The sequence below is a fragment of the Erithacus rubecula genome (assembly GCF_903797595.1).
Source record: "Erithacus rubecula genome assembly, chromosome: 8".
NCBI lineage: Eukaryota > Metazoa > Chordata > Aves > Passeriformes > Muscicapidae > Erithacus > Erithacus rubecula.
This window is the reverse complement of record NC_136659.1, coordinates 10,841,926-10,864,197: the sequence shown is the minus strand read 5'-3', so window position 1 is coordinate 10,864,197 and position 22,272 is coordinate 10,841,926. Positions and strand designations below refer to the sequence as shown.

General features: G+C 40.1%; 2 protein-coding genes across 2 annotated transcripts; one reads left to right on the top strand and one right to left on the bottom strand.

The window, feature by feature from the left end:
- Positions 1-80: 80 nt before the first annotated feature.
- TYW5 (tRNA-yW synthesizing protein 5) lies at positions 81-8,912 on the top strand. Its single transcript, XM_079311528.1, has 8 exons — positions 81-807; positions 1,654-1,808; positions 3,954-4,023; positions 4,886-4,930; positions 5,421-5,558; positions 6,169-6,256; positions 6,723-6,839; positions 8,506-8,912. Exons 1-8 carry the CDS (start codon positions 622-624, stop codon positions 8,760-8,762), a joined length of 1,056 nt encoding a protein of 351 aa, XP_079167654.1. The 5' UTR covers positions 81-621; the 3' UTR covers positions 8,763-8,912.
- Positions 8,913-12,482: 3,570 nt separating this feature from the next.
- Positions 12,483-19,793, bottom strand: LOC306804652 (mitochondrial protein C2orf69 homolog). The gene is made up of 2 exons (XM_079311526.1): positions 19,455-19,793; positions 12,483-17,828 (listed from the first exon to the last, which is right to left on the bottom strand). The coding sequence occupies exons 1-2, from the start codon at positions 19,746-19,748 to the stop codon at positions 16,989-16,991; spliced, it is 1,134 nt and encodes a 377-aa protein (XP_079167652.1). The 5' UTR covers positions 19,749-19,793; the 3' UTR covers positions 12,483-16,988.
- Positions 19,794-22,272: the final 2,479 nt, after the last annotated feature.

Genomic DNA, 22,272 nt, shown 5'->3' with positions numbered 1-22,272 from the left:
CGCCCCGCCCCGTCCGCCGTGACTCCCGCGCCCCGGAAACGCGGCTGCGGCCGGGCCGGGGCAGCGGCTCGAGCCCCGGTCACCGCCGGGATGGGAGCGGCCCCTCTGCCGCCCTGCTGAGCCCGCGGCTGGGCTACGGTGTGCAGCTCTGGGCTTCTCCGTACAAGAGAGATAAGGAGTGCTGGAGAGGGTGCAGCCGCAGCCACAAAGATGGTTCAGGGCCTGGAGCATCTCCCTTCGTGAGGAGAGACTGCGGGAGCTGGGCCTGTTCAGTCTGGAGGAGATTGTGAGGGAATCTCATGAATACATGTAAATACCTCAAAGGCGGGTGCCAAGAGGTTGATTGGTGCCAGACACTTCTCAGTGGCCCTCAGTGACAGGACGAGGAGTAATGGCCATAAACTAAAACACAATAAGTTCCACCTCAGCTTGAGAAAGAACTGCTTGACGCTGAGGGTGGCAGAGCACTTGAACAGGCTCCCCAGGGAAGTCATGGATCTCCCTCCCTGGAGACATTCCAGCCCCGCCTGGACATGTTCCTGTGTCACCTGCTGCAGGTGACCCTGCCGTGGCAGGGCTGGACTCGATGGTCTCCAGAGATCCCTCCACCCCCGACAATTTATGGTCCGCGGGCTCCCGGCCCTGGCCCAGAGGGAGAGGCCGGAACGCTTGTGCGCGGGCTGTGCGTTCCGGGGGAAGCGGCGCGGTGCGCGGCGCGCGGCCATGGAGCGGCGGGAGCGGGCGGCGGCGGTGGAGCGGCTGCACGCGGTGACGCGGGAGCGCTTCCTGCGGGACATCTACCCGCGGGTACGGGGCGCAGGGCAGGGGCTGCCCGGGGAGCCCTCCTCAGCGGGCAGGCAAACCTCAGGGTCTGCGGGTGTGTGTTCCCGGAAAGGTGCCCTGATCCATGGAGGGGAATGGGAGTTTTAGGAACAAGGAGCTTCTATAGGCAGATCCTGTCTGAGCTGCTGGCAGGTTCCGACGGTGATCTCTGTAAGAGAGTCCATTTCCTTTAGCAGTGGTTAAAAAGTGTGATCGTTAGTTTTGTTGCTTTGTTATCTCTTGTTTTGTTTTCCCCCGTCGCCCCCTTACCCCCACCCTCCGAGGTCCCAATTAAAAGCAAAACTCTTTCTGCTTTTTGTGTGTGGGCTGGTTCAAACCTGTTCGTGTTTGTGAGTAGCAAAGAACCTTGATATAGGCGGAAAAAGCTTCTCACATGAGAATATACAGCATCACCACAGCTCACAGTCTGCAGCTTAACTGTTTGGGCTTTTGCATGTTTAGTGTTAAGCCTTGGCTCGAAAAATAAAACCTGTTCTTGGAGGCTGGATTCGTCAATGGCCCCAGCACAAAGTGTGGGCTACAATTGCCTGTCCGTATCTTTCCTTACCCAACTAGGAAAGAATATGTAGTTAATAGAGAAACAATTCCATAATTTGCTGCATTTTGTTTCAGTAGCCTTCCTTAGTTCCAGTAGTTCACCTTGCTTGTGAACAGATTAGTTGTGACCTTGTGTAGTGGGTCCTGGCATTGAACTGACTGGTTTGCTTGGATTATAATTTGAAAAATTAATCCTGGGGGGTTTTTTATGTTGGATGCTGTGGTCATTCACCATTGAATTTTTTTTTTGTTGTTGTTGCTGTTGTTACTTAGAGAAAGCCAGTAGTGCTGACAGGACTGGAACTGGGCACTTGCACCACCAAATGGACAACAGATTACTTGAGCCAAGCTGAAGGATCTAAAGAAGTAAAGATTCATGTTTCTGCAGTGCCACAGATGGATTTCCTCAGTAAGAACTTTGTATATAGGTACTTCACTTCAAGGCCTCTTGTATTTTAAAGGCATGTGCTTGTAACTTACAGACATACAGTGCATCTGTTTGAAGCTGAGGGTGGGAATAGGAAGATAGTTTGTGAAAACATTACAATATGTACCAAAGGGCTGTCCTGGATTTCTCCCTCTTCTATTAATTCTACACCCTGAATAAATACAATGAGGGTGAAATGGAGGCCCAAACAGCACTTTAAAAGTGATGTCATGGAGAAGTGTTGTAAAGGTATTTTGTTAGAGCACTCTTGGTGGAAGTTTGAGCCTGGCATTTGCAGCTATTAATTAAAAATAAACGAAAACACCCTTGATATCTCCAGTCAGTGACCTGGTAGTTTGTTCTAGTTATATGGTACATGCTCAATGTTACTGAATAATCTGATAATTTCTGACTCACTGTGTGTCTGATCCCCTTTGACTGATGGTGTGTGTGTGCCAGCCGTGGTATTCCACTCCAGAAAGGTGTAACTAATTAAAACCAAGCTCCTTTCAAAGTTAGCATGTGCAGTTTTCAGAATGTTCAAACCACTGGATACCACACATTTCACCAGCTCTTTAATCTTGATGTGGGTCAGAAAAAAACCTTTATCTCCTCTGGAGCTTCTTTTATGTAGCTGCCAGAACATTTCTTCAGAGTTCATTTAATCTCAGTCATTGTGTTGTCCTTCAAGGGTAAATGCCTTTATTTTAGCAGTCCTTTGTTTCCCCAAGTGGGAACAGGATGTGCTCAGTCTGTGAAGGTTCTAAGCAGGTGGCAGTGTATGCTGTAGGTGTTAACAAGTCTCTGAGTGGAGCCTGTTATTCGGGGGATAAACACAAGTTACAATCACGATGCATTCTGCTCACTGCATAATGAACTTTTGAATCTCTGAAATTAGCTTGTACTTGACTAACTTTGCCTTATCTCCATACATAATTTTCCCTGCTCTGTTTTGGGGTTTTTTTAGTAACTCTTGCTGTGGGTTCAGGAACAGTTGTTCTGGAGTCTTAGTTTTAGCAGGTTTGACACTCTGATGGTGTTTCCTTACAGGATTTTTCACATACTAAACTTGAAGTTCAGGAAGCTTTGACCTTTTCCACAGCAAGCCCCTCATTCTAATCTGAAGGGACAATAAGTAGAAACAAAAGAATAGAAGCTCTGAGGACTTAACATGCAGTTCCATAAATTTAAATTGACAAACATTAGTAGTAGTGTAGTTCTGTTGTAAGTTGCATGGTCCTATTCCTGTTTTTGTGTTGGTTCTGGAACTCATTCAGCCAGGTTTGTGGCATGCTGCAGAAATCTGAATGTTTTTCTGCTGTTTTAGCTTTGTAAGCAGGTTCATGGAGAGGTCAGATGAGTGCCAGTGCTACTGTAAGGGGGGAGATGGGGTGATGAGGGCAGATAGCAAGGGCAGAGCTGTGGTAGCACCAAAATGCATCAGTTCAAACTATAGTAGAGCTGTGCACTCACTTTCTTCAGAAGCAAGTGTAAGTGGACATGATAGAACAGTTTGGCTGAAGTCAGAGCATTGGGTTTTGTTTGGTTTTCCATTGACTTCAGTGGGTTTTGTATTTGCCTATTCCAAACAAGCCTAAAATGTTTAGAGAATTGGTTTAAGTACTGTCAGATGCAGGTTCACATTCTAGTAAAAAAGATAACAAGATCAAGAAAAATTTTGCTTGAGAATGATTTCTTCTTAACCCTGGGTACTTGATGGCTGCTCTGAAATGTAATGTTTACATGCAATAATTCATTATCCAGTGACACCTAGTGTGAGATGGTGAGCTGCATGAATGTAACACTGAATTCATAATCATGAATACATGTCCTGTTGCTGATTGTGCTTGGTTTGCCATTCAGCTATCAACTGATACCAAAGTCTGTAATCTGTATGAAAAGATCCTGTTATGTAGATAAATATGTAACTCCTACTGACTTCAGAGTCTCTCTCTGTCTTGGGACAACTGTTCAAACATTTGCTGCTAACACTGATTAGTCACTATGTTAAGTTAAAAGAATACAAGAGCAGGCTATTGCATCTTCCAATATACTTGATATGGTAAGGGAGTTATTAAAAATCTAGAGCTTAGACAGTGTGTTGTTACACTGATTCATGGTACAAATTCACATATTTCTATTTCAGAACTCTGCCTTTTGATGTATTTGTACGAAGAGCAGCTGAAGTCAAGCACAAGGAGTACTTTCTTACTGAGGTAATTTCCTTAGGGTCACAATTTCTTCTGTAGGTTATTTTGCATATAGAGAAGAAAGTGATTAATTGTAATTTAAAGTCTTACTTGAGTAAAAGACTTATCTTTAATTTAACCTTCTTGTGGCTTGATGCCAGAGGAAAAATGTGAGAAGTAATTCTTGTCAGAAGTTTTTTTTGTGTGTGTACACTGTGGTTAACTTCAGTCATTCTGTTTCTCTTAACAAAAACTGCATACATGAGCAAAAAATTAGAGAGTAAAATTGAGAAATCAAAATCCTGCTTTAGAGTAACATATCATTTATGTGTTTTGCAAGAAATGTCATTAAGATATTTTAGAATTTTATGACTGTCAGAATACAAATCCAGGTATATTGTAACATAATTTGTGAGTAGAAAATATGTTGTTATTTTTACATATCAGTGTTCAGGCTAGGGATTTTTCAGTTAACTGTGATTGGGAAGCAAATAGTTTTGAATGTAGACATGCTTTTTACCTTTTATGCTTCATCGAATGCTGTAAGTTTTGAAGCAAATCAAAATAATTTTCTGCATCAGTATACTGAAGAATTTAAATAATAATCTGCATTTGCTTTGAATCTGTTCAGTGACAGAAAGCTGAAGTAGTTTACCCTCTCCCCACACTTTACTCTTCTTCCAGTTAATTTATTTTTCCTATTTCTCAAAGTGAACTGCAGGGATCAGTAAAGAGCAGTTTAACAAAGTAGCTGAATTTGTAGATGCCCTTAATTTGTACCATATTTTAATGAAACATGAGATAAATGAGAAAATACAAGCTCTTTGTTTAAGTGTTTTGATAATTCTTATTAAAAAACCCCAAACCATTCTCTTTGTGTTCTCTTCAGGATGAAAAATACTATTTGCGATCAGTGGGTGAAGATGTTAGGAAGGTAAGTTGCTGGAGATTGCAGTTCTAATACTGTAAAGTTGCAGTTTAGAAATAATTTTAAAAGCCTGTTGTCATACAGCTTACTTAGGGTCACATGGTATGTGAATCTGACTGGATTTAGGTCAGAGTACTTCAATGTGTCTAAAATAGTTTCTGTTGCATGGAAGCTGAGCTGATCACTGAAGAGTACATTGCTAAACTCTCTGTCTTTAGCTTTTGTTGTAAACTATTAGAAAAGGATTTATGCTGATCTCTTGCTCCTTCAGTGTGATTCCTAGCAGCCATGGTTAAGAGCAGGTCTCTGGCTGTTCTTATTAATGGCACTGAGCAAATCAGTGCTCAAAAGCATTGCTGAAAAGCATTGCTGATTTCAGGTGTTTGCCAGTGCTGAAGTTCTAACCCCATTTCATATGACTGGAAATGATTGTGAGGTGCTCCCTCATTTAAATGTGCATAGGTGGTTCTCTAAGAGTTATGCCTTTCTGTTTCAGGATATTGCAGATATCAGGAAGCAGTTTCCTGTTTTAGCAGAAGATGTTCACATTCCAGAGTATTTTGAGAAGGAACAGTTTTTCTCTAGTGTTTTCCGCATCAGCTCAGCTGGATTGCAGTTATGGACACATTATGATGTAGGTAATACATGAGTTAAGCATAAAATGTTTCAGATGGCATTACAGAGTTGAGATAATAAGGTACAGATCTCTGCCAAAGATTAGAGAATAATAACTTCACATGTTTTAAAATAATGAAATGAACCACATTCAGTGGCATGGTGAATTTTAAATGTTGCATTGCTTGGGCATATTTTGACTGGGTTTATGTGTAATTCCAGATTTGTAAAATGTCTGGGTTGTTTAGTTTTGGGTTTTATTTTGTTTCCATTTACTTAAACTGTTTAGAGTTTCAGCTGAAAATCTATAACAGTAACTTTCAACACTTTTGTCTTCAATAATACTTTTCTTCTTTTTTTCACTCTAATGGCCAGATTAGGATAAATTCTAGTTGTACAATACACTGCCAACTGTGCAATGATTGTAGTGGTTTCTGGCTACAATGCAATAGATTCCAAATAAGATTATCTTCTAACATTGTGCAGTGAGTTCTGAATAAATTTATTTAAAAGATAATTCTTACTGTGAAGTTTCATTAATTCTCTTTTTTAATAATTAGATCAGTTGAAATCTATATATTTATCCACTCAACTTTTGGCTGACATCTCTATTATTATGCTCATCCCAGGTAATGGACAACTTCTTAATCCAAGTGACAGGGAAAAAACGAGTTGTTTTGTACAGTCCTCGAGATGCACCATATTTATATTTATCAGGTATGTATGTCATAGGTGTCTAGTTCAGAGTTTGGTGATCTTAGCTTTTCAGCTCACAAGTGTTACACTGTAGAAAATAATCACTAACATATTACTTGGTATAAAAGAAGTCATTTGTTCCTTTAACTCTGATTCTGTATGCTTTAGTCAGAGCTAAAGAGAGCAGCAGCTTTGCCTGGTTATTTTCAACACCTAACTGAAGGAATAAAATGTTCTGTCTGCATTCAAAATGCTTTTTTAAATGTCAGGAAAAGTGGTTTTTGGTGTTAAATAAGGTTGCAGTTACAGAACAAATACAGACAACAGGAGAACATACCTTCAGTAAATGAGAGGTGCCATCAGGTTTCCCTGGCTTTGGGAAATAAACCAGTGCTGAAGTTGATTCAAGAACTGCCATTTCCAGCAATATGATAATGCTTTGTTAGCATTAGAAGAGTGGAATATTTATTCGCTGAAATTTTCCTAGGTACTAAATCAGAGGTGCTGGATGTGGATAACCCAGACTTGGAGAAATATCCCCTTTTTGTGAAAGCCAAGCGATATCAATGTGTTTTGGAAGCAGGAGATGTGTTATTTATTCCAGGTAAGTAGTAAATAGTTCCTAAGCATGGCATGATGTTAAACAGTCTTGTTTTTAATTTATGATTTCTGGAGATGGTAAGAGGTTATTAAAGCATTTCTCTAAGTAGGAGCATTGAAGGATGTTGGTAAAACTCATTTACTTCTTCCAATGGTTAACCTGAAAAACAGTATTATTATATCTACCTACAAATCTGACTTTCCCTCAAGTGTACATTCTATGCTCCTGAATTTGTGTCTTAATAGATTAATATTATAAACTTACCTTCTGAAATAACTTCAGTGACCTGAGTTTTTTAGTGACACAATTTGGGTGAAATACCATTTCTGTTCTTCTGTAGCTCTGGCACTTAAGCACTGTGGGGCACATGGTCTGATGAGAATTATGGCTGGTAGATTTATTGGACCTTCTTAAGATTTATAATCATCTTTGGGGAATGGAAAGACAAGTTCTAGTATTTTTTCTGCACAGGAAGAAAGCTGCTTCCTGGGCTGACGTGACAAATTGTGGTAGTCATGGAAAGATATTTGTATTACTCCTTTTGAACTACTCCTCCTTGTTCTGATTTTATTTTCACTCATCATGAGCTTGCAGCAGATATGACTTAACCTGTCACTTCTACATTATCTGGGCAATATAAACAGATCAGTAAACAAGAAGATAATAGGTTTTAGGAAGTTATTAATAGTTTCTTAGCCTTGGACTTGTTACTCAATTTTAAACTTACCTTTATGTTTCTTCCTAAATAAACTTTTGGTTACAGTTAGATAGTTGTATGTCACACTGCTGCTGATGTCAGCATCCCTGTTTTCTGTTTATGAAATCCAGATACTTGTTTGTCTTTGCCAGTGGGTGAGCAGAGTCAAACTTGAGACACGCTCAGCTCTCTTAAGACTGACTGGGGAGTATAGGGATTTTTGAGTCCAGAGAATGGTGTTTTGTCAGCATCATGCAGTGCTTATCACTGAAAAAAAAAAGATGTTTTGGAGGAACGTGTTTGGTTATTATGAAGAAGGTAGAAGCAGTTTCTTAACCTGAAAGAAACTTGATGATTTGTCAGAATAAACTTTTCTGTCTTCAGCACCTACAGGCAATAAGATACAATAAACACATCATTCAGACTTTTATCTTAAAATTCAGATATCCTAAATATACCATATTAAATTGATTCTTTAAATGTACTCAGTGAAACAAAGATGTTTTGGCTTCCTTACTAAAGTCATGATGATTCAACTAAAAAACGTCCTGCCTTCATTATGAGAAGATTAGCAACTTGCCTGAGTGACCTGGCTGATGCTGGTGATTTACATTAAAGCCTGGATAGTGTGTGCAAGGTTAGGGACTAAGTGAAAATAGACAACCTGCATTTAGAGTGGAGGTGAGCAAAGGAAGGTTTTTCATCCTACACATATTTATCCTTTGCTATGTTTGAGTATCTCTACACTTCAGCAATTGTTACTTTTATGAGAAGTTATGGATCAGCATAAGTGTCTTGAATAACTTTTCAAATTTGGTACAATGCAATATATTCATATGGATATTTATAAATCAACAAAAATACAGCAGTTGAGGCTTTTCCAGATTTAGTTTGGGCAATTCTGACACCTGCATGGAGTCACATGGAAGTTATAGACAGTAATTTTTATTCTGGACACTATTCTTCCTACAGCTTTGTGGTTCCATAATGTACTTTCTGAGGAATTTGGAGTGGCACTGAATGTCTTTTGGAAGCATCTTCCTGCTGAGTCCTATGATAAGACTGACACTTATGGAAATAAAGATCCCATGGCAGCCTCTAGAGCTATACAAATCTTGGACAGAGCCTTGAAAACACTTGAAGAACTACCTGAGGAATATAGGGATTTTTATGCTCGGAGAATGGTGTTACGTATCCAAGAAAAAGCCTATAGGAATGATTATGGATAAAGTAACACACATTGTATTCAGCAAGGTCCCTTGCAATTAGAAAATTGTATGTTAGTATGGTGTGGAAACAGTCCATATGTACTTACATACACTTTCTGTGAGACCAATATATAATATAATAACTGTCAATAAACATTCATCTGTAACAAAGTTGATCTTGTAGATTTTCTTTCTAGTTTTTCATGTGCAGTGAGGTCACAGCCTGCTTGATCTGGAGATGGTCTCTTTTCTACAATGAGACAGATATTTGCAGTGCCTCCAGTTAAAAATGTACCTTTTTGGAATGTTCCCTTTACATTTTTCTGAACAAAAGTTTTGGTATGTGGGCTGACAGCAGGTATGCTTAGAAGTAACAGCACATCTTTGTGAATGCAACCTCATTAAATTTTAGGAAAGCCATAGTGGCTTCTGAGGAAGTCCAAGCAAGCCATTGGTCGTAGCTGTAATGGTCGTGTTTTCTTTTAATGTAATAACCTGGCAATTAGTGTGGGGAGTTTCTTCTCCCCCTTGTAGTGAGACAGAGTAGGTATGGGAAAAAAAAGCAAAAAACTAGCCAGGTTACACTTAGAATTGTGCAGCAGCTTGACTGCAATGTAAATGATTTACCCTTTTCCTAGCTACTGGGAGGGAAATCTTTATTGTCACTGCTCCAGTGCAGACAGCATTGCTATTGCTGCAGCTGTGAAATAGTTGCCACTAATGTGCCCACAAATCCATTCAGATACAGTCCTAGTGTCTGCAATGGGTTGCACAGTGGTGGAGTGAACACAGAATTTGTTGGGAGCTGTATTTGACATGCTCTTTGTTACCATATGAAAGGGGGTTTGCACAGCACCTTTTGGGATGGAGCCTGTTGTTTAGGCATTGTGGAAGGTTACTTTTTCAGCAGATTGTGGTGCTTACAAAAGCCCTGTGAAATAAAGGTGGGGATCTGACAAAAAGGACAGGCTAGTCCTTGTCTCTTTGAAACACCTCTGATGTTATTACTTGTGCTGTTAGGGGAAAGCAGCATTTATGTGACTTAGGTCAGTCTATTACTTCTAGCAAAGTTTTTTCAGAATTGTAATTTGTCAAAAGCTCTTAGACTAAATAAATGTGTAGTGTTAAAAAAGTGCTGGAAAAAAGTTTTCCTCAGAAGAGCAGGAGCTTGAACACTGTGCAGATTATTCTTCTAAACCTGTTCTTCTTGGCAGTTCAGCACAGTGAAAATAGTCTGGTACCATGTGAATGGGCACCCAGCCACCTCAATGAATAAGCATGAATGGAACCAGCCAAGCGATTCTGACGGGCATCATTGTACGTTCTGAGGGTAGAATTTAAATTTGGGATCACAAATAGGTCTCCCAAAATTTTGTTCAGAAAGGAACAAGGATTGCTTGTGCATACTGCTGAGACAGAATCTCTCTGCCTGTTAGGCTGAGGTAACCTCTTGGCTTTGTTGGACTGGCAATGTCAAGGGCCCATTATGAATTGCAGAGGTGAACAGAGCATATTCTTTATGTGTTAGGACTGAATGGAGAGGTTCAGAGAGCCTGCAGGGCTCAACAAAGCTGTGTTCCAGCATTGTGCCTGCACAGCCATCACTTTAATTGCCAGGAGCTTCTCAAGATACTGGTACAGAGAAGTAGTGTGCTGATGTTTCCTTTTGCCATTCCTTCCTTGGGTCTCCATTCTCAAAAGGGAGGTGTTATCTTGGTATTCTCAGGCCCCCTTGACACCCAAGTGTAAATTTTATCTTCATGCTGCCAGCTTTAAAATGAAGCCTTTATTTCACTTTGAAAGAGTTTCTTCAATTTTTTATTCAGTACTTCTCTAAAACAGTTGTTCTGAAATGCTATAAAAGAAGAATACAAGCATTTCAAAATGTATTTTCCTAATTTGAGTATAATCTGACTAGTAATAAAAATCTGGAAGTTACTGTGTTAAAAAATCAAGTTACTAAGTGTTTTGCAACTACTGTGCAATATGGTGTGAAGCAGGCAGTAAAGTGATGAATGAATGGAGAAAGTATTAAAGGAATAACTTTCAGATAACGTAGTAAGAGATTACAAGTAGACACACTTAGAAATCCCTGACTGAAATCACACAAAGAATTAGAGCCACTGACCGTGGACGTTTGTCTGCTGGAGATCCTGCCACAATAAAACAGATGAAGTTGTGTTAACAGGTATTAGAAAAATAAACACTGATCAACTTAAGCATTCAAAGCAGCCACTTCAAACAGTGTATTTGTAGGAGTTGGGTGCTGCAGACTGCCCAGGACTGAAAGATGAGTTGACAGTTATATAAAGACACTGTCCGAAATCAGAAGTTTAAACTTGGCCTACACCAAACCTTGAATTATTCTAAATACTTGGTGACTAAGGCATTTAAAATGAAATTAGTTGCAGGTCAACACCTGGAAAAAATTATTTATTCTTAGCCATATGAAATATAAAGAATGACAAATTATTTCAGATTCCATTTTTTAATGTGTTTGCTGTGGTAACATTCAAATTAAAAAATTGAGTGTCAAAATATTTTTCTTGTCAAACAATTAAACATATTAAAAATCTGCCTGTTGTTTTTGTGCTGACAATTTGATGTACTTAGAACATGTTCCTCTCCAGCAACTACACAGGGTCTGGTTTAAGTGTCAAGTTAAATGCCTAATGAGAAAGGATTTGACTTAATCACAAAGGATCAGAAATTTGTAATTTTGTTTAAATATGCAGGATGAAACTATCTCATTCACACTATTGGTTTCACAAGACTGACTTGACTGAGATGAGAATAATTTTATCACAGTAGAGGTGGTATTACATGCGTTACTTCACAACTTCAGAGAAATTCCTGTATATACTCAACTCTTTTTTCCTCTCACCAAAAGCTATCTTCCCAAACCTGGTGTGTTCCTGCATACAATACAGGTGTTGAAGATACACATTCTGAGACAGTAGCTTTTACAAGGGATTCTCTAAGTTGGTATCACTCAATAACCAAAGATTCTGGTGTTATTTGAAGGACAGGCAAGTTTTACATTTTCTTAGACAGTTAGCCAAATTTTCAGTAAAGCTGTGCATTAAGATTTCATATTTTACTTTAGGTCAGACTCTCCAGTGGGGATAGATCCTGAGCTCTGTATGTAAGAATTTCTGTTTCCAACTGTTCAGGTCTGTTCCTTGCTGCAGATTGAGGCCATTAAAAGAACTGCTCAACCATGTCAAACACGCAGCTCCACGTGCAGTGCCACGTTCATACAAAAATCCTCAGAAGCTGCTGCTTGCAGTCATAACACAGATCATAGCAATGGACAATTTCTGCTGTGAAAACATTTATACTTCAGCTGTCAGGCAGGAACTGCTTTAAACTTCCACCACAAAACCCTAATGTATTTCTCATGATGGGGAATGGGAAAGAAAGGCTAAGCACATGGTGGGATACAACAGCTTTGTGACACCATGTTTAGGAGTATTGCTCAGAGCATAAACTCTGGTGTGGGAGAAGAGCCTTGTCCTGCCCTTCAGCACTGGTCTGCCTCTTGACTGTTTTTTGTATCTTGCAGCAGTGTTTTCTTTAGAAACAACAGCTCTGAAGTGCCAAGTTTAACAAAAGAAACTAGCAATCATGACTCAAAGTGCTCTTTTGAGAGCCTACTGAAAGAGAGAAAAATTTATTCTGAACCTTGAAGTAATGGCACTCTGTTCCTTTTCAAGTATATAAGGTGTTTACACACATGAATTAAAACTAGATAATTTATTTTTCTCTTTTTTATTACCAGTTGCTTTTCTCATCATTTGCTTAAGTAGAATTTGATACTTCTTGACTCACTTGGAAACATTTAATCAAGCTCTAATGACAGGAAATGACAAAGCCATCACTACCATATAACCCACACTACACTATATTCAACATAACTGCCTGAATCAGTCTTCCACAGTGATGTGGAACAGCTAATCCAGTGCAAGTGGGTTTTTTTTTTGTCAGCAGGAGGAGTGCATTAATACCAATAGAATGAAGTCAGTCAGGAGCAGTACATTTGGCACTGGAAGAGGCAGTGCCTGTCTGGCATGTAGGTGTTATATGATCTTGCATTATTGGCTTAATGACTTCATGCTACTTTATTCCAGTTAGGAACAGTCACCCTGCATCTGAACAGAGTTAACAGATCAACAACACCAACAGAAAGCTGGCTTTGGTCTTAGGTTCTCCATCTTCAATATTCAAATGTGTCTGAATTTTCATCAGCTATGATCATTAGAAGTAAACTTAAATTTTAATCTATCATCCTTTTAAGAATGAAATGAGATTTCAATATAAGATTTTAAAAGATTGTGAAGTAACTTTGAAGGTGATTTAAAGAGGCTGTCTCTCATGGATTGCAGACTTGAGACACCTGCCTTTGCCTTTGTATTGCACAAGGGCACCAGACACATAAATCTGTGTTTGTGGATTCTGCTAGGCTGTGATGTACCTAAAAGTGTCACTCACAACAGAGCACACACATCCCAAAATTTTCATTGTTACTAAATTCTTTCCTGTATTATCTTGTAAGATCCCATGTAATTTAAAATAAGCATTCTAGGTAAATGAATAGGTATACAATTAACCTCAGTGCTTCAAATTTCAGTCTGTACAAGACAATAAATATTGGTTATGTGCAGAGGTGAAGAAACTGTTACAGCTCAAAAAGAACCTCCAGGGAAAATTTGAGTGCATACTCAAGCACAATCATTTTTAACTGTGCATATCCACAGCTGTAACAACCTAACTCCTGAACTGACTTAGCAGTCTTATTTGAAATAATTTCTATTACTATTTAAATATACAGCACTGCTGTTACTTATCTCTGTCAGCAATGATGTTTGTTTAGAAAGATAAAACAGCTTAGCATAAAAGTGCTTGTGCAGGGAGGCAGCAGGATTTTATTAATGGGAAGACAGAGAAAACACATTAAGGATGGGACCCTTAATCACCTTCCAGAATTAGGGGCCAATACTGATTAATGCATCAGCATTTGCAGAGATGTGATTAAATCAGTCCCAGATGGGATAAAGTTTACCAAACTTTCTAGCATTTTAGGTTCACACAAAATAAAATCATTTAAGTCATCTGGGCAATTTCACAGAATCAAGCCTTGATTTGAAAGAATTTAACAGACACAGTTTAGAACATTAGTATGTCTCAAAATCTGAAGAATGTCTTGTCTATTGTACAGGCATGTAAGACAAAGAACACCAGTCATTACTAGGTTGTACTAAGGACTGTGTAATGTTGCTAACTCCATTAAAAAACAGAAGTGTCTTGAACTACACCATTACAAGCAGGAGACCCACCTAACTTTAAGCATTTACATCTAAGCTTATTAAAAACTGCCTTTACAGTTAATGTTGAAAAATGGGCATATGCAAATTATGACCCATTTCACCCTAACATAGAGATGTCCCACCCTTGGCTACTTCATGCCAGTTTTCCTGTGTCTGTGAGATGCCAGTAAGCTGTCTTAAAATTATGAATGCTGATTACAAAAATACAAATCCTCTTTGAAGAAAAGTTATCAAATAAATCTGATTTTTTAAACTAGGTCTCCACAAACACCTGATAAAGCTTAATCCACAAAACTGTAGATTCCTTGTTCAATGTTTTTATACTCACATCAAAGTGGTTTCGCCCATTAGAAATAGTTTATTTTCTACATAGTTTGCAAAATTTATTTTTAGCATGCATTGTAGTGAATGACAGAGGCACATTCCAACAGAGTACTACAGCTGTTTAAAGAATGAAAAACAACCAGTCAGTTTTCCCTCCACAACACGAGGTCTCATAACAAGATTAGTTTTACAACAAAGTGCCTATTCTTCAAAGTAATGCAGCAACACTTAAGCCTATTTAACAGTTATTGTAGGCAGCCTCCATCAAACAGGTTAGTATTATTTTCATAGGACAGCTATCCAGAAACTTTTGAAGACAATGTCAATATTTTAATAGCTATTTCCAAAAGCTTGCACCAACGTAGTTCTGTTGTTTTGGCAGGCACAGAATTGTTTAGAAATTGGTCTCTGATCTGCAGTGTTACTGGATTGGGCAAGTGTTAGCACACCCAGCCTAGCCTAGTCAGTCTGAAACTGAGGGAGCAAAAGCAATAGAAAGTTCTGGGGCTTCTGTTGGTTTACTTTTTAAAATTTTGCTTTGTAAGTGGATGGTTAAACATATTTCAAGCCATTTGCAGGTCTTCTATTAAAACCACTTCTTTAGGTGAACCATATTTCCTTTACAGAGAAAAGTCCTCACATATGCTGCAAGTGTTATCAAAAGGACCAAAAAGGGAAAAAATGTTCCTTGAAACACATAAAGAAGTTGTTATAAGCCTATTAAGATGGTAATCAACATACAGGATTGAACAAAATCTCCAAGAAACAGCCCAAAATAAAAAAGCAGATGGAACTAAATTTCAAGTTCTTTAGAGATTGTTTGCATGTGGCACTTTTCTCCATCAATTAAAACAGATTTCTTTTGATGAACTAGGTACATGAATATAATTATTAGTGATAGAGTTCTCTTTCAAATTGCAAGATACATGCTGTATGCATAGTCCTTTCTATCACCTTTAATATTTTAATGTTAAAGAAATTTTCTTAGGAGTACAACACACTTTTTTCATTGTTCAGTGATCACTGATGTTTTGGCAGAGTTTCTACCAAAAGCTGTCTACATGGAACCTTGTAAGTTTTAGTGATGCCAGCAGAAGAAAGATCACCCAGGACTTCCCTTCCACAGTACAAGAGTCACAAGAAATGAGCAGGGCAGAAATTCACTAAACCATCAAACACAGAACCAAAGATGAATAAAAGGCCTTTTTTCAGAACGTCCCCACAATTGTTTGTGTAATCTTCACAGTGTTTTGCTGACTTGCTTTTGTATTCCCACACATCCAGGAAATCCAAAACCATTTGGAGTTACTGGTTTCTTGTTATTAGCTGCAGTTGTCTTTAAGAATGATACTAAGTTTTGTAGATAAATGGGAAGTCACTTGCAACAGTAGAAAAGTTCCATTAATGCCATCATTGTCCATCTTTCAGTATTTCTTTCTTAAGAACACTCAGGTTTGGTGTCTGAACCAGATTACATCTTTTGTATCGAATCTGGCTGGCTTTCTATTTAATTAGAGATTGTTTTTTTTCTGTAGGAAAAATTAGGCTCCAAAAATAAGATTTTTGGATAGTTCTAGAAGCAACTACTGCAATACATTTAAAGGAGATACTAGATTTTCAAATAGGCATTTTGAAAGAGCTACAGTCAACACAGTCTGAATTTTTTTATGCAACTTGTAATAGATTATGTGCTTATGGCTCAATTTAGAGCAACATCAGTGCAGCAGTTACCAAGAGAAACCTTGCCACCCCGAGGTAGGGATGTCACCTCTTGGTGTGACAAAGGTATTACTGATGGTCCTTACAGAAGTTAGCAAAGCAGCAGCAAGGTATGTTGAAACAGGAACAAGCTGCACCCTACTCAACATTCTTAGTTACTTAACATAGCTAGATCAAAATTTTCAAGCCCCCCAGGTGAAATGGCTGTTCACTAGCAGATACTGCACAATTAATTAATCAAACTTTAGAGTGACAGAAATGGCAAGGCGCACATAAGGAAGAGAAATGCATTGGCACTATTATTCCAAAGGTGAGTATTTGTCATTTTGTTTCAAATAGGAGAAGTGTTACAAAACTGGAAGATTTAATTTCCTAATAAAAACAGGTCTCAGCAAAATATATAACTAACATTGTTCTTACAATCAATTTCCTTAAGCCAAAACACTAACCTTACATCTGTTATTGACAAAGACCAATACTTTAAACCCTGGAAGCCACTCAACTGAAGTATCTACACATCTGAAATTCTCAAGTACTTTAAAGTCTTATTAAATGCAGTATATGATATTAGACATCCAGGACTAAAAATTCTGCCAACAGTTTAAGAATAAACATTCAGATTTAACAAAAAACATGTATAGGATTGTTCTTCATCACACTTTTTTTCCAGGAATCAAAAAACAACATCTGTTATAGTTATGGGGTCCCAATATGCCTTTTTTAAGCTACAGAAATTTAGATATAGTATCTATTAGCAACACAGAACTGATTTAGTATTCTGTTTAGAAAGCATCTGCTCAAAGCTGAAAATCTAGATGACAACATTTACAATGTTAAAGTGCTTCTATAAAGAGTAGAAGTTCATATACATACAGTCTCAAAATACTTCATGAACTCTGAAATGGTTGTCTAAGGAGGGAACTTCATCAGCAAAATGCAGTTGATCATTTATTTCCACACCAAATTCTTCAAGTATCTGTACAAATTTCTCATGCTCTCTCCCAATCCACGACCTCATTGTGTCAAACACTTGGTATGGTGTAACATGAGCATGAACTTCAATTCCTGTCTCTGCAAGTTCTTTCAGCATTTCAGGGTAAGTAACCCAAGTATTGCTTCCTCCCGAGTGACCACCATCCAGCCAGTAAATTGCTTTTATGTTTTTTAAGAAGGCATCTGTATTCTTGTCTTTTTTGGCTTCCTTCAGCTCATAAAGCAGCTGGTTCAAAACCACACAACCTTTACTGAAGCCAATCAAAGTAAACGATGCTGCACCCACAGCAGATGGTACCATGAAGTCCACAGCAGAATTATTAGAGCATTCACAATCTCTCTCCCTTTCTTTGGGTGAGCAGCCATTTGTTGTAGGAACAGACTGCGGCTGTGATTTACAAGTAGCTATTTTTGCATCCTTGCTGACACCATGCACACTTTTCTGGGACAGCAGAATATTCTGAGAGAGTCTGAATGCATTAACTAGCAAAGCATGGAGATGCTTGAAAGCTCCAAAGTCAGTGCTGTGCTCTGGTGCTCCAAACATGTTACTTGTCACAAAATTGTCATAACAGCTGAATTTGTGCAGGTGCATTCGAGAACACTTTATGACCCAAATAAAGCTATTGGGGAACCGGCGAGCAAGTATGGTAGCAACATTTTCAAAACTCCAGTGCTCCCACTGAAAGTTTTCTGGGTGGCAAGACATGATGTCATGATAGTTCTGAAAAATGAAAAAAAAAAAAAAAGAAAGAAAAAAAGCATTACTACAGTGTCAAAATATTCCGCTCCAATGTACTCATATTTATAAGAAAGGACTGTAAAAGAAAAACACACTTTAGAGGCTCTCATTTTTTAGGTTTGCAGAATAAGAAACACAATAAAGAAACTGGTATATTTCAATTTGCTTATTTTATATTTTTTACCACATATTTTTAATACCCCTAAGATCAATACAATAAAATCAGCACGTGAATATATTCATAGTTTTTGTTTACTTCACACAAAAAGAAAATTAAAATATTATTCAACTTAGTGTGATACAGAGTATATAACTTTATTATATCCATCTACAGAAATACTGATTATCTTAAAACAAAAACAGACTTAAAACTTTGTACCAACTTTTCTGGATTTTATGCAGAAACAGGCCTTCTCATTCAGCTGTAGGAAATTTTTATTGCCTTAGTCACATCCATAAAGGGCAGAGATGGAAAGAAATTAACACCAAAGTCATGAATGAACCTCATGTCTGAAATCTTAATGGCATAAAGTTCATTTATTTTACTAAGAAATAATGAAGCCAAATGCAAGAATGGCAATCAGGCAAGTCTCCATAGGGCATCCTAATCCTTAATAAAAACACACAAAATTCTGCATCTTTACCTGACAGAAGGGAAATAACTTTCCCTTGAAGAAGGTGGCACTACCCCTGCTTTTGAGAAGCAGTCATGACAATTGAGATTAGCTGGCTACCAGAGCATGTTATGTTAGAGAGGTCGACCACATGCTCAGGACAGCACTTCAGAATCTGCAATTTCCTGCCAACTCAAGACACCACAAGTGCCTTCTTCAGGACAGGCTGAGAAAGCGTCCTGAACTTTCCAAACTCCCAAAGAGAATTCCCAAAGGATGGATCTGGGATGTCAACACACCTGCACAGAGACACGGTGCTCTGCCTGGGGAGGACAACCAGGCACCTCAGGGCTTCCCTGTCTTGTCTCCATTGACACTCCCTGCCAGCGTTCAGACACTGCCATCCCTGCCACAAATGTCACCCTCAGGCAGTGCTACGGGGCTGGGGTGAGTCCAGGGAAGGGCAGTGGAGCTGGTGGAGGGGCTGGAGCTCAAGCGCTGTGAGGAGCAGCTGAGGGCGCTGGGGTGCCCAGCCTGGAGAAGAGCAGGCTCAGGGCGGCCCTTACTGCTCTCTGCAAGTTCCGACTGGGGTCGGTCTCTTCTCCCGGGCGACAAGAGGACACAGTTTTAAGCTGTGCTAGGGGAGGTTTACGTTGGACACTAGCAAGCACTCTTCACATAAAGTGTGATTAGATTTCGGAATGGCTTGCCCAGGAGGTGTTGGAGTCAAGGCACTTAGCGTCAGGGTCTAGTTGACATAACGGGACTCAATGATCTCCAGCCTCAGTGATTCTGTGAAGACACCTCTCCTCCCCTCCACTTCTGCTCCAGCTTTCCGGAGGGCCCGTTCCCGCTGCCCGTGCCCGGCCGTGCGGGGCAGCCAGACGCTCCGGCGGCGGGAGCCGGGCGATGCCCACCCGCGCAGCCCTTGCGGGGACGCGTCCCTCGGGCGCCGCTTCCCCGCTCCCGCCCGGGCCCCCGCCGCCCGCCGTACCTGCACGTCCCCCGGGAAGTACACGACGTGGTGCTGCGGCGACGGGGCCGGGCCGCGCGGGGCCGGCGGCGGCAGCAGCAGCAGCTCGTTGGTGCGGTGCGGCTCGGCGCCCGGCACCTCGGGCAGCCGCAGCCACGGCGGGCTCAGCCGCGCCGCGGGGATACCCCCGCCGCCGCCCGCAGGCCCCGCCGGCGCCCCGCAGAGGCTCATAGCGCTGCCCAGGCACAGCGCGGCGGGGCCGGCGAGCCCCCGCAGCAGCGCGGCGGCGGCGGCCGAGCAGCAGCGCCGGCTCATGGGAGCGCCGCTCCGCGCCCCGCGCCCCGCGCGCCGCGCCTGCGCACCGCCGCGCGCCGCCCCCCGCGCGCCGCCCCGCCCGCGGTGACGTCACGAGGCCGTTCAAAAGGCGGCGGGAAGCGCGCGGGGCCGTGAGGGGCGGGTGCGCTCCTGAGGGAGCCGGGCCCGAGTGGCCGCAGGGCGGCAAAACCCCGCGGGGTGTGCCTGTGCCAGTTATGGCACCAGCAGGGATTTAGCGCTCCACGTGGAGCAATTGCTTTCCAAACTAGAAGGTATGCGTAAAGGTGTAGTTATATTAAAAAAAAAAAAAAAAAAAAAAAGAGGTAGCTTTGAAATACTGGCTTTGGTTGTACTAGTTGTGCTGTATTGCAAGAAAAGCTATCACGCGTACTGGTAAAACTCTGTATTTTACACGGCAAACAAAGCAAGGAAATAGCCTTTTAGTTTATTTCTAAGCATTCAGGGTTCCTTTTCCTAGAATTCTCATATTTCACATATTTATTCCCTTATTCTATTTTCCTACTCCACTTAAAAACACTTGTATGCAAACCTAGAAAACTACCAAATACTGAGCCTGTCTCCCATTAGCTGAGCCACTCAAGAAAGGAGAGTTAATTGAGCACTAATTGCTTAATCAAGTAATCAAACTATTGACTGCCTTCTTCTCGTTGGAAAATTAAACGACTTAAAGGAAATATGGTGGCATTAAGCTTATTTGTTAGTGTAGCAAGTTAGAAACCAACCCAATACTTAAGATTGGCTGCTTTTTAAAATTAATTATTTCTTTTAGTTTAAATTTTACATTTTTTTATTGAAATAGTTTGTTTTTTGTTTTTTTTTTAGCCGCACATTACTAGTTTTTTTGTATGGGAATTATCTTAGATATGGTTATTTTTTTCCTCAGACTAGGAAAAAAATCCAATATTTGGTCACCAGAAGATGGCGCTGTTGGAAAAGGTCAGAACAGCCAGAAGTGTTCAGGCATTCACTCGGGAATTTTCCCAAACACATCCTCTTTCTCCTGGCTTGGAGTTTTGGGATATTGCTGGAGAATGTTTTCTAGATTTTTTTTTTTTTTTTCTCTGTGAGCGTGCCCTAAGGCTGTGATCCGAGTGGAAACTTTCTGGTTTTCCCACTTAAAATGGAAAATCCCAATTTATTCCTACTCTCAAGAAGGTCCAAGAAATCTTCTGTGACATATTACAAATTTTAATGGAGACTGATTGCACTGAGTTTGCTTCCAATCTTTGTCATGTGGCTATTGCAATATGTAAGTAGATTCAATAATGGAGTGTATTAATGCTTAGACATATCATCCAATGGAGGCACAAAATACTGTATTTTTGAGAGACATTTGTCAGCCTACATGTTTGTCCTTTTCTCTGTGGTTCCTCAAGTCTCCATTCTTCTATTTATTTATTTTTTTCCTTGCTATGTTCTCTATTATTGTAAAAGGAAAGACTTTTTCTTTCTACATGCTGCTTCTCTTACAACATCTGCTCTTCTCTCCCCACAGCAGCCCTCATAGTTTTCATATACCAGATCAGTCATGAGCTGATTCCTGAGCTGTCATTAAAACAGCCTGTCCTGCATGTGCACTTCACTGCTCATTCTTCCCTCCTTCTGCAGGTTGGACAGGGAAGTGAAGTGTGTAGCATTTTTTTTTACTTTGGGGATGTTTACCCATGCATCTCAGGGAGTTTGGCAGAAAGAATGTGTATCATGGTTGATTAGCAGTGATGAGAGACATGCATGTAAAAAATAATTCCTCTGGTAGAACTAATGGCTTATTCACCTCTTCAGTGTCTGAGTTCCCATACAGACCTCTGGGACTGCCTGCAGGGTGGTTAATTAGTTTAACCTGTCAGAGACAGCTAAATCTGCAGTTTCTGAGTAGAAAGGATACCACAGCAAAAGTCATCTTTGCTACACTCAAAGCCCTTTTTCTGAAATTGGCTGTGTTTCATTACTTTTATAGCATATATGCTAATCCTGAGCTCCCATTCAGGGTGTATACAAACAGCATAAAATAGAATTCAGGCTCTATATATTTTCTTACATCAAGAAAACACTCTGTAGTTTGTTTCAATCCCAGTACTCAAACAAAAGCATTTTAATAGGTGCTTCACCAATAGGTGAAGAACAACTATCTGCTGATGTGATATCTACAGCCAAGCATTTAATGTATTTGAATTTCTATCTCTTCATAAGTAGCAGCTGTAATATTTCAGAAGAACAAGCTCCAGAAAAACATGCTTCTTGCCCAACTCACGTGCAGTTTACATATACACATATTTGGATATCTCTGCATTATATTTAGGTTTCCTTTTAAACATTTTTCAATATGCGTTGAAATTTCTAGTTTGCATTTTGGCAGAGGATGGTAATAGCTGTGACAACACCTGTTAAATACTGATGGGAAACTCCTTAGCAGTTGATATGCACCTGTGTCTTTGACTATTGAGGGAAAGTGCCAGGCCTGGCTTGTCATTCTTTCAGGTGTGGTAACACTTCCAGGGCTGAG